Below are 12,764 nucleotides of genomic sequence, written 5' to 3'. Positions count from 1 at the left end.
AAGTTTAAAGTGTTTAATGTTTAAAGTGATTAGTAAAGTATAGATTAACTAAAAGAACCTAAAGTAAAAGTAATCATTATACGTCCTCATATACTATACCTGTATACCTTTGTATAAATATATATATATATTATAGTCTGTGAAGGTTCTCAGTCATCCAGGTCATGGTCGTTCTAAACTTAATCCAAAAGGCAGCTGGACTTGGTTGAAGTTCTCGAAGACGTTTCACCTGTCATCAAAAGGCTTCTTCAGTTCTTACTGACCGGTGAAATGTATTTCTATAATTTTGGGGTGAATTGTAGTCGTTTGATATTTGCTTTGTTTATCACATGTCCAGCTGTCAGCAGATGTGTTGCAGTAAGGTAACCCTCTGACTGTGACTGAGTTCAATCAGCTGAAAAATATTTGCATGCAGACACTGAGCTGTTATCACACTTCTATAATGTGCTGTCATAGGTTGATTCTTCTCTTGTCTGCAGTTCCTGTTTGTTCTTCTGATGTGACTGAATGCTTCATGTCGGGCTGAATGTGTGTTTCTGTGTTTGTCTGAGTGAAGAGACAGACAGGTGAGATTCTAATAGCAGGCAGAACTGAAACATGTGATAAACATCTGTATTATATATTTTATTTATATATACATGTGTTGATATTATCTCTACATGAGGCTGCTGACAGGAGGACTGAGCAGGTTGATGCAGGAACTCAAAGGACTGCTTAGTGTGGGTCAAAGGGCACAGGGCAGGGTACTGTTAGCTTTCCTCAGGGACACTGGGGTGTATAGGATATGATGGGTACAGGGTATATGATGGCTATGATAGCGAGTTTATTGTAGAGATAGGGTGTGACACATGGAAGATGTGTGTGTGTGTGTGTGTGTGTGTGTGTGTGTGTGCGCGCGCGCGCGCGTGCGTGTGCGTGTTGTTTTTTTTTATAAGGATTTAGAGTCTACAGTCTGGTACACACTCGGGAGCAGAAGGTGGCGGTAATGCACCAAATAATCTGGATGCCAACGACTGTAAAACAAGAAGAAGAATATTGCGCATGCGCATCATAACAACCTGTAGTCCCTGTGAGGTCACCATGTTTCTGATTTGTCCCTGCTCTGTCTCCGGTTCTGAGTGAACAGTCGGTACTCTACATGTTCAGACTGCTCCTCCGGAGTCTCCGGCCGCTCAGCGGACCACCGGACCTCCTCTCTGCCGGCTCAGCGCGCTCCTTCAGCGGCTCTGTTCCGGAGCTGCCCGCCGCCCGGGTCCGCAGCCTCTTCCTGGACTTCTTCCGGCAGAAACACAGACACCGGCTGGTCCAGTCCTCCCCGGTCCGGCCCCGAGGAGACCCGAGTCTGCTGTTCGTCAATGCCGGCATGAACCAGGTCGGTGTAGCCCCGGTCCGGTCTGTCCTGGTTCTGACACCTGCGACAAGCTAGCGGTTGTTAGCTACCGTTTTCAAAATAAGAGCGCGACCTGTCAGTCAGATAGTAATGTTGGAACCATAGACTGTATAAAAATATTTATTATACAGTCATTACAGATTCATACGAGCTGTTTGTGGTGTGGCCTGCAAAGATTTCTAAAGGTGGCGTCTTCAGTGTTTTTGTTCAACAGTGTGATAGAGTGGTTCTAAAGAAATGATCAGTGTAAACCTCCGATCATCACAGGATAGCTGCTGTAGATATCACTGTCAGGTCTCAGGAGAACTCGGGTGACAGTTCTTCACTTTGACATCACTACACAGGAGTGTCTCTGTGCTCACTGTGTGTCAGGTGTCACATCTCTGTACACAGGAACCCAACACATGTAGAGTATAAAGACACACCACCTGACCCTGAGTGTAGTGGAAACATGAACATTCACTTACAGTCCAAATCTGAAGGTGTAACAATCTGCCCTTTAAACACTTTGATGTTGTTTAATTACAGTTTATTAAACACTGAGTTCATACTGAGCTCTTCACTTTAAGCATAAAGAATCATGAATGAGTGAAATTTAACACACACACGCGCACACACACACACACACAGGCTGTGACTGTCAGTCTTCAGATTGAGACTCTGTGTGGACGTCAGTGACAGTCTCTGGTTCTGGTTGTGGTTCAGTTTAAGCCGATCCTGCTGGGCACGGCGGACCCTCGCAGTGAGATGTCGTCGTACCGCCGAGTCGTCAATAGTCAGAAGTGCGTGCGAGCCGGCGGGAAACACAACGACCTGGAGGACGTGGGCCGAGACGTGTACCACCACACCTTCTTTGAGATGCTGGGGAACTGGTCATTTGGAGACTACTTCAAGGTGAGGAAAGGGGGAGCACTTCCTGTTTCCTGTGTGACATCACATTAAGTGTGTGTGTGTGTGTGCAGGAGGAGGCATGCGGCATGGCGTGGAGCCTCCTCACAGAGCATTATGGGATACCTGCAGACAGACTGTACGTGTCGTACTTTGCTGGAGACGCTGGATCAGGACTTCCTGCCGACGAGGAGACCCGGAGGATCTGGTTGGATCTGGGGTGGGTCTCTGTTCAGTTGGTGTTTCACACCTGGTCTAGGTCTGAGCTGCAACTGATGCTCTGCTCCTTCTCCTCAGGGTTCCGCCTGGTCGCCTCCTGCCGTTCGGCCTGAAGGAGAACTTCTGGGAGATGGGGGACTCGGGCCCCTGCGGCCCCTGCACCGAGATCCACTACGACCACGTGGGGGGCAGAGACGCCGCGAAGCTCGTCAACGGCGACAGCCCTGACGTGGTGGAGATCTGGAACCTGGTCTTCATGCAGTACAACAGGTACACACACACCTGGACACGAGACACACACAGCCAGGTCAGACCTCTAAACCTGTGTGTGTGTGTGTGTGTGCGTGTGTGTGTGCGTGCGTGCGTGCGTGCGTGCGTGTGTCAGGGAGGTGGACCAAAGTCTGCGGCTGCTGCCCCAGTTCAGTGTGGACACTGGGATGGGACTGGAGCGACTGGTGAGCGTCCTGCAGGGGAAGAGATCGAACTACGACACCGACCTGTTCGCCCCGCTGCTGCACCAAATCCACCAGGTACACCTTTAACACCAGGTACACCTTTAACACCAGGTTCACCTTTAACACCATGTACACCTTTAACACCAGGTTCACCTTTAACACCAGGTTCACCTTTAACACCAGGTACACCTTTAACACCATGTACACCTTTAACACCATGTTCACCTTTAACACCAGGTTCACCTTTAACACCATGTTCACCTTTAACACCAGGTTCACCTTTAACACCAGGTTCACCTTTAACACCATGTACACCTTTAACACCATGTACACCTTTAACACCAGGTTCACCTTTAACACCAGGTTCACCTTTAACACCAGGTTCACCTTTAACACCATGTACACCTTTAACACCATGTACACCTTTAACACCAGGTTCACCTTTAACACCATGTACACCTTTAACACCATGTACACCTTTAACACCAGGTTCACCTTTAACACCATGTACACCTTTAACACCATGTTCACCTTTAACACCAGGTACACCTTTAACACCAGGTACACCTTTAACACCATGTACACCTTTAACACCATGTACACCTTTAACACCATGTACACCTTTAACACCATGTTCACCTTTAACACCAGGTACACCTTTAACACCAGGTACACCTTTAACACCATGTACACCTTTAACACCAGGTTCACCTTTAACACCAGGTTCACCTTTAACACCATGTACACCTTTAACACCATGTTCACCTTTAACACCAGGTACACCTTTAACACCAGGTACACCTTTAACACCATGTACACCTTTAACACCATGTACACCTTTAACACCATGTACACCTTTAACACCATGTTCACCTTTAACACCAGGTACACCTTTAACACCAGGTACACCTTTAACACCATGTACACCTTTAACACCAGGTTCACCTTTAACACCATGTTCACCTTTAACACCATGTACACCTTTAACACCAGGTTCACCTTTAACACCATGTACACCTTTAACACCATGTACACCTTTAACACCAGGTTCACCTTTAACACCAGGTTCACCTTTAACACCAGGTTCACCTTTAACACCATGTACACCTTTAACACCAGGTTCACCTTTAACACCAGGTACACCTTTAACACCATGTACACCTTTAACACCAGGTTCACCTTTAACACCAGGTTCACCTTTAACACCATGTACACCTTTAACACCATGTACACCTTTAACACCAGGTTCACCTTTAACACCATGTACACCTTTAACACCATGTTCACCTTTAACACCAGGTTCACCTTTAACACCATGTTCACCTTTAACACCAGGTTCACCTTTAACACCAGGTTCACCTTTAACACCAGGTTCACCTTTAACACCATGTACACCTTTAACACCAGGTTCACCTTTAACACCAGGTTCACCTTTAACACCATGTTCACCTTTAACACCATGTTCACCTTTAACACCAGGTTCACCTTTAACACCATGTTCACCTTTAACACCAGGTACACCTTTAACACCAGGTACACCTTTAACACCAGGTTCACCTTTAACACCATGTACACCTTTAACACCAGGTACACCTTTAACACCAGGTTCACCTTTAACACCATGTTCACCTTTAACACCAGGTTCACCTTTAACACCAGGTTCACCTTTAACACCATGTTCACCTTTAACACCATGTTCACCTTTAACACCAGGTACACCTTTAACACCAGGTTCACCTTTAACACCATGTTCACCTTTAACACCAGGTACACCTTTAACACCATGTTCACCTTTAACACCATGTTCACCTTTAACACCATGTTCACCTTTAACACCAGGTACACCTTTAACACCATGTTCACCTTTAACACCATGTTCACCTTTAACACCAGGTTCACCTTTAACACCAGGTTCACCTTTAACACCAGGTACACCTTTAACACCAGGTTCACCTTTAACACCATGTTCACCTTTAACACCAGGTACACCTTTAACACCAGGTACACCTTTAACACCATGTTCACCTTTAACACCATGTTCACCTTTAACACCATGTTCACCAGGTACAGTAGGTTACATGATGTAGCAGATGTAGTGGTGAGTGATTGACAGCTACCTGTTGGCATGGCGATATGTCCTTAGAGGTCGGGAGTGGGGCCGTACCGTGGCAGAACAGGTGCGGCGGACGAGCGTAACGTGGACATGGCGTACCGGGTGGTGGCGGATCACGTTCGAACGCTGTCGGTCTGCATCGCTGACGGAGTTCATCCGGGCATGTCCGGACCAGAGTGAGTCACCGATCAATATATTTAGTATAATAATTGTGTGTTTGTTGTTTATTTGTTGTGTATGATGTGTGTGTTTGTTGTTTATTTGTTTGTTGTTTATTTGTTGTGTATGATGTGTGTGTTTGTTGTGTATGATGTGTTTGTTTGTTGTTTATTTGTTGTGTATTATGTATGTGTTTGTTGTGTCTCAGGTTGGTTCTGAGGAGGATCCTGCGGCGGGCGGTCCGGTTCTGTGTCGAGGTTCTTCAGGCTCCTCAGGGATCTCTGGCCGGTCTGGTTCCGACTGTCACACACATGCTGGTAAACTGCATTTCCCATAATCCTCCTCATCAGGTCTACATTCATTTAAAGTCGAGCTGAAACGGCGTTTCGAGAGTATCTAGCTTCCGTATCGTGACGTATTTCCGAGTGAAACAGGACGTGCAGGCGGGACATATCATCAGAGGGATTTGATTTGATCGTTGAGAAGTGGGCGTAGACAGACGTTCTCCACAGCGCAGCAGCTAGCTGACTGAACGAGCGTTCTTGGTGCTCTGCGGCTAAATGTGGCAGATTGATTGGTTGAAAGTGTTTGGTTCTAGCCTGCGTAAGCAGATGCACAATATTACTGTGATGATCTAAAAGGAAAACAGAGACGATGAACACACTGAGCAGATAGAAAACATCTCTATTACAACTGTTTACTGAGCTGTTCACATTTATTGATCCACTGATGGACTGACGGACGGACGGACGGACGGACTGATTGATTGATTGATTGATTGATTGATGATTGACGGATGCATGGATGGATGGATGGATGGATTGACTGACTGACTGATTGATTGATGGATTGATTGATGATTGATTGATTGATGGATTGATGATTGATTGATGATTGATTGATGATTGACAGGTTGACGGATGGATAGATGGATTGATTGATCGATGATTGACGGATGGATGGATGGATTGATTGACTGATGATTGACAGATGGATGGATGGATTGACTGACTGACTGATTGATTGACAGGTTGACGGATGGATGGATGGATGGATTGATTGACGGGTTGACGGATGGATAGATGGATTGATTGATTGATGATTGACGGATGGATGAAGTGATGATTGATGGATTGATTGACTGATGGATCGATGGATCGATGGATGGATTGATTGATTGATTGATCTCCTGTGTTGCAGGGTGATGTGTATCCGGAGCTCCACAGGGAGGCAGACAGGGTGAGTGATCTTCCTGCACTGAACGTTGCAGATGAGTTGTAGACCCTGGGTTCTGATCGCTGGTCCAGCTGTTGTGACTCAGCCTGTTGGATAGATTGAAAACAGGAAGTAGTCATCAGCAGGTGTTGATTGAAAGCTTTCGCTTTTTCAGATCATGGACGTGATCAATGAGAACGAGGCTCAGTTCCTGTCGTCTCTGCAGCAGGGCAGCAGGCTGATCCTCCGAACACTCAATAGGAAGGACTACAAACATGGAGTCTTCCCCGGTCAGTTCCTCTCTGACCTTCAAAACAACTTTTTATTAGTGTTGGGACAGATTCTGAATCGCCTCCGAGCTGGGAAACAAAGAACCATCTGTGCAGCAGTGACAGCAGGTCTTCATACATACAGACTGGACTATATTCATTGTGTCTCCTGTGTGTGTGTGTGTGTGTGTGTGTGTGTGTGTGTGTGTGTGTGTGTGTGTGTGTGTGTGTGTGTGTGTCAGCCTCGGTGGCCTGGTCTCTGCACAGGGACCTGGGTTTCCCTCTGGACCTGGTGGACCTGATGCTGGAGGAGAGAGGAGTGAAGGTAGACCGACAGGAGCTGGACCGCCTGATCGCAGAGAAGCACCAGGTGAAGCTTCCTCTGAAACATTTGGCTGCATGTGGACTCCAACTCCCATGATGCTCCTTGTTATTCATGACAGTATATCAACAATTTATTGATTGTGTGTGAAACAGCTTTGAAAGAACTCTGACTGTAGTGAACTTCGACCTTGTTGTGATGAAACAGTGATCAGGGCTTTTATTGTGAAGGCGCTGAATGACTAATGCTCCACAAGCAGGAGAAGTCATTTACCATCAGCACTGATTAGACATCCATCGAAGACCTAGTTAAGTGTTAGGTTTACTGTGTTAAAGGCTGTGTACTGATGATGTCATCACTCACCTGTCTCAGGTGACGTCTGATCAGCAGTCGGGTGTTCAGTCTCAGGTGATGCTGGACGTCCTCAGCCTGGCCGAGCTGCAGCGTCTCGCTGTTCCTCACACCGACGACAGCCTCAAATACCAGTACAGCCTGCAGCAGGGCCGATACGGTGACTCCCCTCTATTTGTATTGTTTGAATAAAGTGTGTGTGTGTGTGTGTGTGTGTGTGTTGGTGTGTGTAGTTTCTATGTTGTATACCTTATATGTGCTGAAAATTTCTCAAACAGAATCATGGGTCCGTTTGATCCGGCTGAGAGAAGGTCTGAATCTGTCGGTAACAAAAACACATCAGTGCAGCGTGTTAATCTGCCAATGTCAGTCTGCATCATGTGTCTCTTCTTCATCTCGTTCTGAAGTCACAGTTTGCTCTGAGTTTGTTAAACACGCCAATCAGCTGACGGCAGACTCGTGTTTAGATTGGTCGTTTGCTCCAAACCACGCCCCTTTAATGTGAGCGCGCTCAGAGGAACCCTGGGTTGACTTATCCAGTTGATAACCAGCGTCATGTGACCGCTCAGCGCGATCTTCATCGTTAAGTGAAGCAGATCAGGAGGAGAGAGCCTGGGTCTGCTGAACTCGCTTTGTAGTACACCCCCCAGGTCAGACAGGTAATCCTTGTTGTTTTCCTCCCAGTGTTCCCAGCATGCCATGCGACGGTCCTGGCTCTGTATGACGGTCAGACTCTGGTGTCAGAGGTCACTGAGGGTCAGCCCTGCGGGGTCATCCTGGATCACACCTGTTTCTACTCTGAGCAGGGGGGGCAGTCACATGACCAGGGCTACTTCACCCGTGACGGCCTGCAGGTCAGCTGAGCGGTGAAATGCATCATGGGAAGATTACCTGTTGTGTTCAGGTGAGGTCTGACTCTAGGTGTGTTTCCTGTCTCTCAGGACGTCCTGTACCCTGTGGAGGCTGTTGTCCTGGCGGGGGGGTACGTGATCCACCAGGTGACTGCAGCTGAGAGCCTGAAGACTGGAGACCAGGTGCAGCTACACCTGGACCAGGTAAACACAGACTGTTTGCTGGTTGTGTAAAATCAGCTCTACAGTTTAAAGCTGCGTCATCTGCTAAAAGACAGATTTTACATTAAACATCATACCTGAGGGACAGTCTGTCCTGAGGGGGGCGGTAGAGGACAGATGATAGAGGGTTGATCGTGTGTTGTTCAGGATGGAGACAGGTGTAAAGGTGTCTTGTCGTCTCTCAGGTGCACAGGCTGTCCTGCATGGCGAAACACACGGCGACTCACGTCCTGAACTTTGCTCTCAGGGAGGTTCTGGGTCCGTCGGTCCATCAGAGAGGGTCTCACGTGTCAGCTGATCGCCTCCGCTTCGACTTCAGTGTCAAGGTGTGAACCGAGCCGTCTTTCATAACGCCTAACAGGAAGTGAAGTCACATGTTGTTATACAGACAGGATGTTCTGTTATGAGAACTCACCTGTTTGTCTCTGGGTCACATGATGTGGTCCGCTGTGTGTGATTGGTCCTCAGGGTTCTCTGAATGTCCAGCAGCTGCAGCAGGTAGAGAGGTGTGTCAGTGACATCATCACCGCCAATCAGATCATCCACAGCCAGGAGCTCCCCCTGCAGGCGGCCAGGTGTATCAACGGGCTGAGGACGGTGGACGAGGTGAAGACAACCAGTCTGTCTCACCTGTCTGTTTTTCTGTCTGTCTTCAGGTCTATTGACTGTCTTTACCTGTCTGTCTGCAGGTGTATCCGGACCCTGTGCGAGTGGTGTCTGTGGGGTTACCTGTCTCTGAGCTGTTGGAGGATCAGACAGACAGGCAGGCGGACAGACAGACATCTGTGGAGCTCTGCTGTGGAACGTAAGATAGAAACACACCTGTTCACCTGTCACATTCACATGAGCTCAGACAGACAATAAGGCAACATGTATCAGTGTAATGTGGACAGGTGTGACCACCAGGGGGCAGCACCACTCGGCTCACCTGCAGAATAAAATAATCATGTTTTAGTCAGGAAGCTTTTAATTTGAAAATCAGCAGGAAGTGTTACATTTACATCCTACAAATGAAAATAACCTAAAAAGCTCGAAATGGACTCTTTCTGACTGAGTGCAGTTTTCAGATGGATTTCAGTGTTTATGCTAAGCTAAGCTAAGGAGCGGCTATGTGTGCGTTTAGTCACCTGCTGCAGACCGGAGACATCGAGGACTTGCTGATCGTCTCTGAGAGACAGATGGTCAAAGGGATTAGCCGGATCGTCGCAGTGACGGGACGGGAAGCAGCGAGGGTCAGTTACACACATTACAGATTCAATTGTCAGTTAGCCTAGCTTAGCACAAAGACTGGAAGTGCAGGGAAACTGTTGGCCAGATGGTTGTAATGTTTTTACACATAATGCCCCCCCATGTGTCCCCTTCAGGCTCGGGAGGCGGGACAGGTGTTGTCTCAGAATGTGGACTCTCTGTCAGCCAGACTGTCAGGCTCCATCCCCTCTACAGTTGACTCCACCCATCGCCTCGCAAAGGAGGTCGGAGTCCTGTCTGATGTATGTACACTTCCCATGATGCACTGCAGCCGCTGATGAAGAGATAGATTACTTCCTGTACCTGTGTGCTGTCTGACCCTGAGCTGTGTCTGACAGGCTGTAGATAACACCCCCATCCCTCAGTGGCAGCGCAGAGAGCTGCAGGGCCGCCTCAGAGCGCTGCAGAGGAGCACCAACACCTGCGTCAGGAAGCTGGAGACCAGAGAGGTACCACACACCTGAGACACACACACACACACACACACACACCTGAGACACACGCACACACACACACACACACACACCTGAGACACACACACCTGCGTCAGGAAGCTGGAGACCAGAGAGGTACCACACACCTGAGACACACACACACACACACACACACACACACACACCTGAGACACACACACACACACACACACACACACACACACACCTGCGTCAGGAAGCTGGAGACCAGAGAGGTACCACACACCTGAGACACACACACACACACACACACACACACACCTGAGACACACACACACACACACACACACACACACACACACACACCTGAGACACACGCACACACACACACACATCTGAGACACACGCACACACACACACACACCTGAGACACACACACACACACACACACACACCTGAGACACACACACACACACACACAGCTGAGACACACGCACACACACACACACACACACACCTGAGACACACGCACACACACACACACACACACACCTGAGACACACACACACACACACACCTACCTGAAAGACAGAGATGTAACAGACTCTCAGGTGTACAGGTGTGAGATGTCACAGACTCTCAGGTGAATATTTTCTCCATGTTTGTGTGTCTCTGACTGATTTCCCATCATGCTTTGCACAGGCTGCCGTGAGAGCTAAGGCTCTGCTGGAGAGGAACGACAGGAAGGACCTGCTGGTCGACTCTGTGGAGACGGACTCTCTGTCGGTAAGAACCCCCCCCCCCCCCCCCCCCCCCCCCCAACAGGTGACAGAGGTGGAGCCTACATTTCCCACAATGCACCTGCACAGAGCATTCAGTCCTGATAAACAGGCACATCTGTCACACTCCACAACTGTGCCTAACCTGTGTTTCCTGTCAGGTGTTGATGAAGACAGTGAATCAGCTGAGTGCTGCGGCTCCTGGCAGTCATGTGATGCTGCTCGCTCACCAGAGGCATTCTGGGAAGGTTCTGTGCGCCTGTCAGGTTCCCAAGGTAACGACGATACACCTGTCAGTGACATCACAGGGGGCGGGGCCTTTGTCAACATGATTTATTGGCTGTCCTTCCTCCTCAGGAATATTCATCTCTCTCTGCCTCTGATTGGGCGGTGGCCGTGTGTCGTCACCTTGGGGGCGGGGCCGGGGGCTCTGCACTGGTTGCCAAGGGAACAGGAAGCAGCAGTGACATCACTGAAGCTCTGAGATGGGCGGAGGAGTTTGCTCATCAGAATACACAAAGATGATGCCATAAAGAAGGAATGACATCATTCTGACATCACAGCACCTCCTGCTGGTTGCTGGGAAGATCGACTGCCAGAGCAACCGTTTCCTGTTTGGACAGGAAGTGTGGGGGGGCGGGGCTGGGATCACCCGACAGTGTGAACCAATGACACGTCGGTTTGAGAGAGGGGATGCGACCTAACTGTGATGGTCGGGGCCTCACTGTGCTGCTGGCAGCCAATCAGAGAAGCTTTAGGTGACTGTAAGCCCCACCCACAGCTGCAGTCTGGCTCTTCTCATTGAATGACAGTCAGAGGTGAAGGTTTATTACTAAATAAATCTGAACATTTCTTTTAAATAAATGAAACAATGAAAACTCACATGGACTCTGTTATTGTTTTTATTATTATTATTAGAACAATAAGTCGTTCAGGTGTTTTTAAGGCCTCAGGTGTGAAACAGATTTCACATCAAACATCAAAACACAGAAAATAAACATCTGTTAAATATGACTGTGACTCCCCTCATGATTATAAGACACACAAACCAAACTCCAGTCACCACATGAACAAAATTTCTGCCACACTCCGTCTGAGAGTCTCCAGCTGCTGGACCAGGACCAGGACCTGGATCAGGTCCTCCTCAGAGCATGGACACGTTCAGCCACTGCAAGAAAACAGCAGGTTGTTAGAGGGTCTCTGATGAGGACTGAAGGTGTGTTCAGTGTTTGGAGGCTGACTGATGTCTCTGCGTTGATGCTAACTCTCTGGCTCCCTGCGTGATACTCCCGTTCTGCACGTCAGGTGAGCGTGAGTCAGTTATTTAGTTTTAGGCCAGTTACTGTCACTGAGGTGCACAAAGCCCTCAAACTTATAGACACACGAAAAACCGGCATGTCCGGACAACTTAGAGCCATATTTGTTAAAGTTAGCTGCTGATTTGTTTTTATTATACTATTATTATTTATTATTGCCCCACCTTTAACTTATTATTTTAACTTTAACTTTTAACTTATTTAAATTCCTCTTATATGGAAATCTGCCTTTGCTCTCCCCCTGTTAAAAGGAGGAGACCCTACACTTTTAAACAACTATGGGCCAGTTTCTGTCTTAGTGAAAACTCTGGAATCTTTACTTTTTTAAGTTACAGACTTAAAGATTTTTTATTGACCAACAATAAACAAAATATTTGATCTTGTTATCGATCAGGTTTTAGGAAAAAACGTAGCATAACCACAGCGGCTTTAAAGGTAGTCAATGATTTTTTGGAGTCCTTGGACAGTAAGGAACTCTGTGCAGCCCTTTTTATTGACTTGTCGAGGGCCTTCGACTCTGTTGACCATGCAATTAAGAAACAGAGACTACTCAG

General features: G+C 47.9%; 2 protein-coding genes across 5 annotated transcripts in view; one reads left to right on the top strand and one right to left on the bottom strand.

Moving 5' to 3' along the window:
* Positions 1 to 1,075: 1,075 nt before the first annotated feature.
* aars2 (alanyl-tRNA synthetase 2, mitochondrial (putative)) lies at positions 1,076 to 11,802 on the top strand. Of its 4 annotated transcripts, XM_069665541.1 has the most exons (22): positions 1,076 to 1,372; positions 2,096 to 2,284; positions 2,353 to 2,498; positions 2,576 to 2,767; positions 2,883 to 3,027; positions 5,096 to 5,241; positions 5,433 to 5,541; positions 6,425 to 6,463; positions 6,615 to 6,729; positions 6,951 to 7,078; positions 7,403 to 7,541; positions 8,066 to 8,235; positions 8,323 to 8,436; positions 8,640 to 8,780; positions 8,923 to 9,060; positions 9,144 to 9,259; positions 9,578 to 9,686; positions 9,819 to 9,944; positions 10,041 to 10,151; positions 10,818 to 10,901; positions 11,056 to 11,169; positions 11,252 to 11,802. In XM_069665541.1, the coding sequence occupies exons 1-22, from the start codon at positions 1,139 to 1,141 to the stop codon at positions 11,417 to 11,419; spliced, it is 2,973 nt and encodes a 990-aa protein (XP_069521642.1). In that variant the 5' UTR covers positions 1,076 to 1,138; the 3' UTR covers positions 11,420 to 11,802. The 4 variants fall into 4 exon arrangements, with proteins under 4 accessions (XP_069521642.1, XP_069521644.1, XP_069521643.1 ...); XM_069665543.1 differs by lacking the exons at positions 9,578 to 9,686; positions 10,818 to 10,901; positions 11,056 to 11,169; positions 11,252 to 11,802 and having other exon boundaries at positions 10,041 to 10,130; XM_069665542.1 differs by lacking the exons at positions 9,578 to 9,686; positions 10,818 to 10,901; positions 11,056 to 11,169; positions 11,252 to 11,802 and having other exon boundaries at positions 8,923 to 9,259; positions 10,041 to 10,130.
* Positions 11,789 to 12,764, bottom strand: part of LOC138594452 (calpain-2 catalytic subunit-like) — a 26,917-nt gene continuing 25,941 nt past the window's right edge. Inside the window, exon 21 of the mRNA XM_069665545.1 lies at positions 11,789 to 12,062. Within this exon, the coding sequence (XP_069521646.1) occupies positions 12,039 to 12,062 (24 nt within the window). The 3' untranslated portion in view covers positions 11,789 to 12,038. The remainder of the gene's footprint in view (positions 12,063 to 12,764) is intronic.

Source organism: Semicossyphus pulcher, unplaced genomic scaffold (assembly GCF_022749685.1).
Source record: "Semicossyphus pulcher isolate SPU_LCO1_2020_fin unplaced genomic scaffold, fSemPul1.0.p SCAF_17, whole genome shotgun sequence".
Classification (NCBI taxonomy): domain Eukaryota; kingdom Metazoa; phylum Chordata; class Actinopteri; order Labriformes; family Labridae; genus Semicossyphus; species Semicossyphus pulcher.
This window is presented reverse-complemented; position numbering and strand designations above follow the sequence as displayed.

What these genes read in the sequence shown, in the direction of transcription:
- aars2 (XM_069665541.1), top strand. Translation starts at nt 1,139, where the DNA reads ATGTTCAGACTGCTCCTCCGGAGTCTCCGGCCGCTCAGCGGACCACCG. An exon ending in CAAACATGGAGTCTTCCCCG is followed by an intron (nt 6,730 to 6,950) that starts GTCAGTTCCTCT and finishes TGTGTGTGTCAG; the next exon opens with CCTCGGTGGCCTGGTCTCTG. An exon ending in GTGGAGCTCTGCTGTGGAAC is followed by an intron (nt 9,260 to 9,577) that starts GTAAGATAGAAA and finishes GTGTGCGTTTAG; the next exon opens with TCACCTGCTGCAGACCGGAG.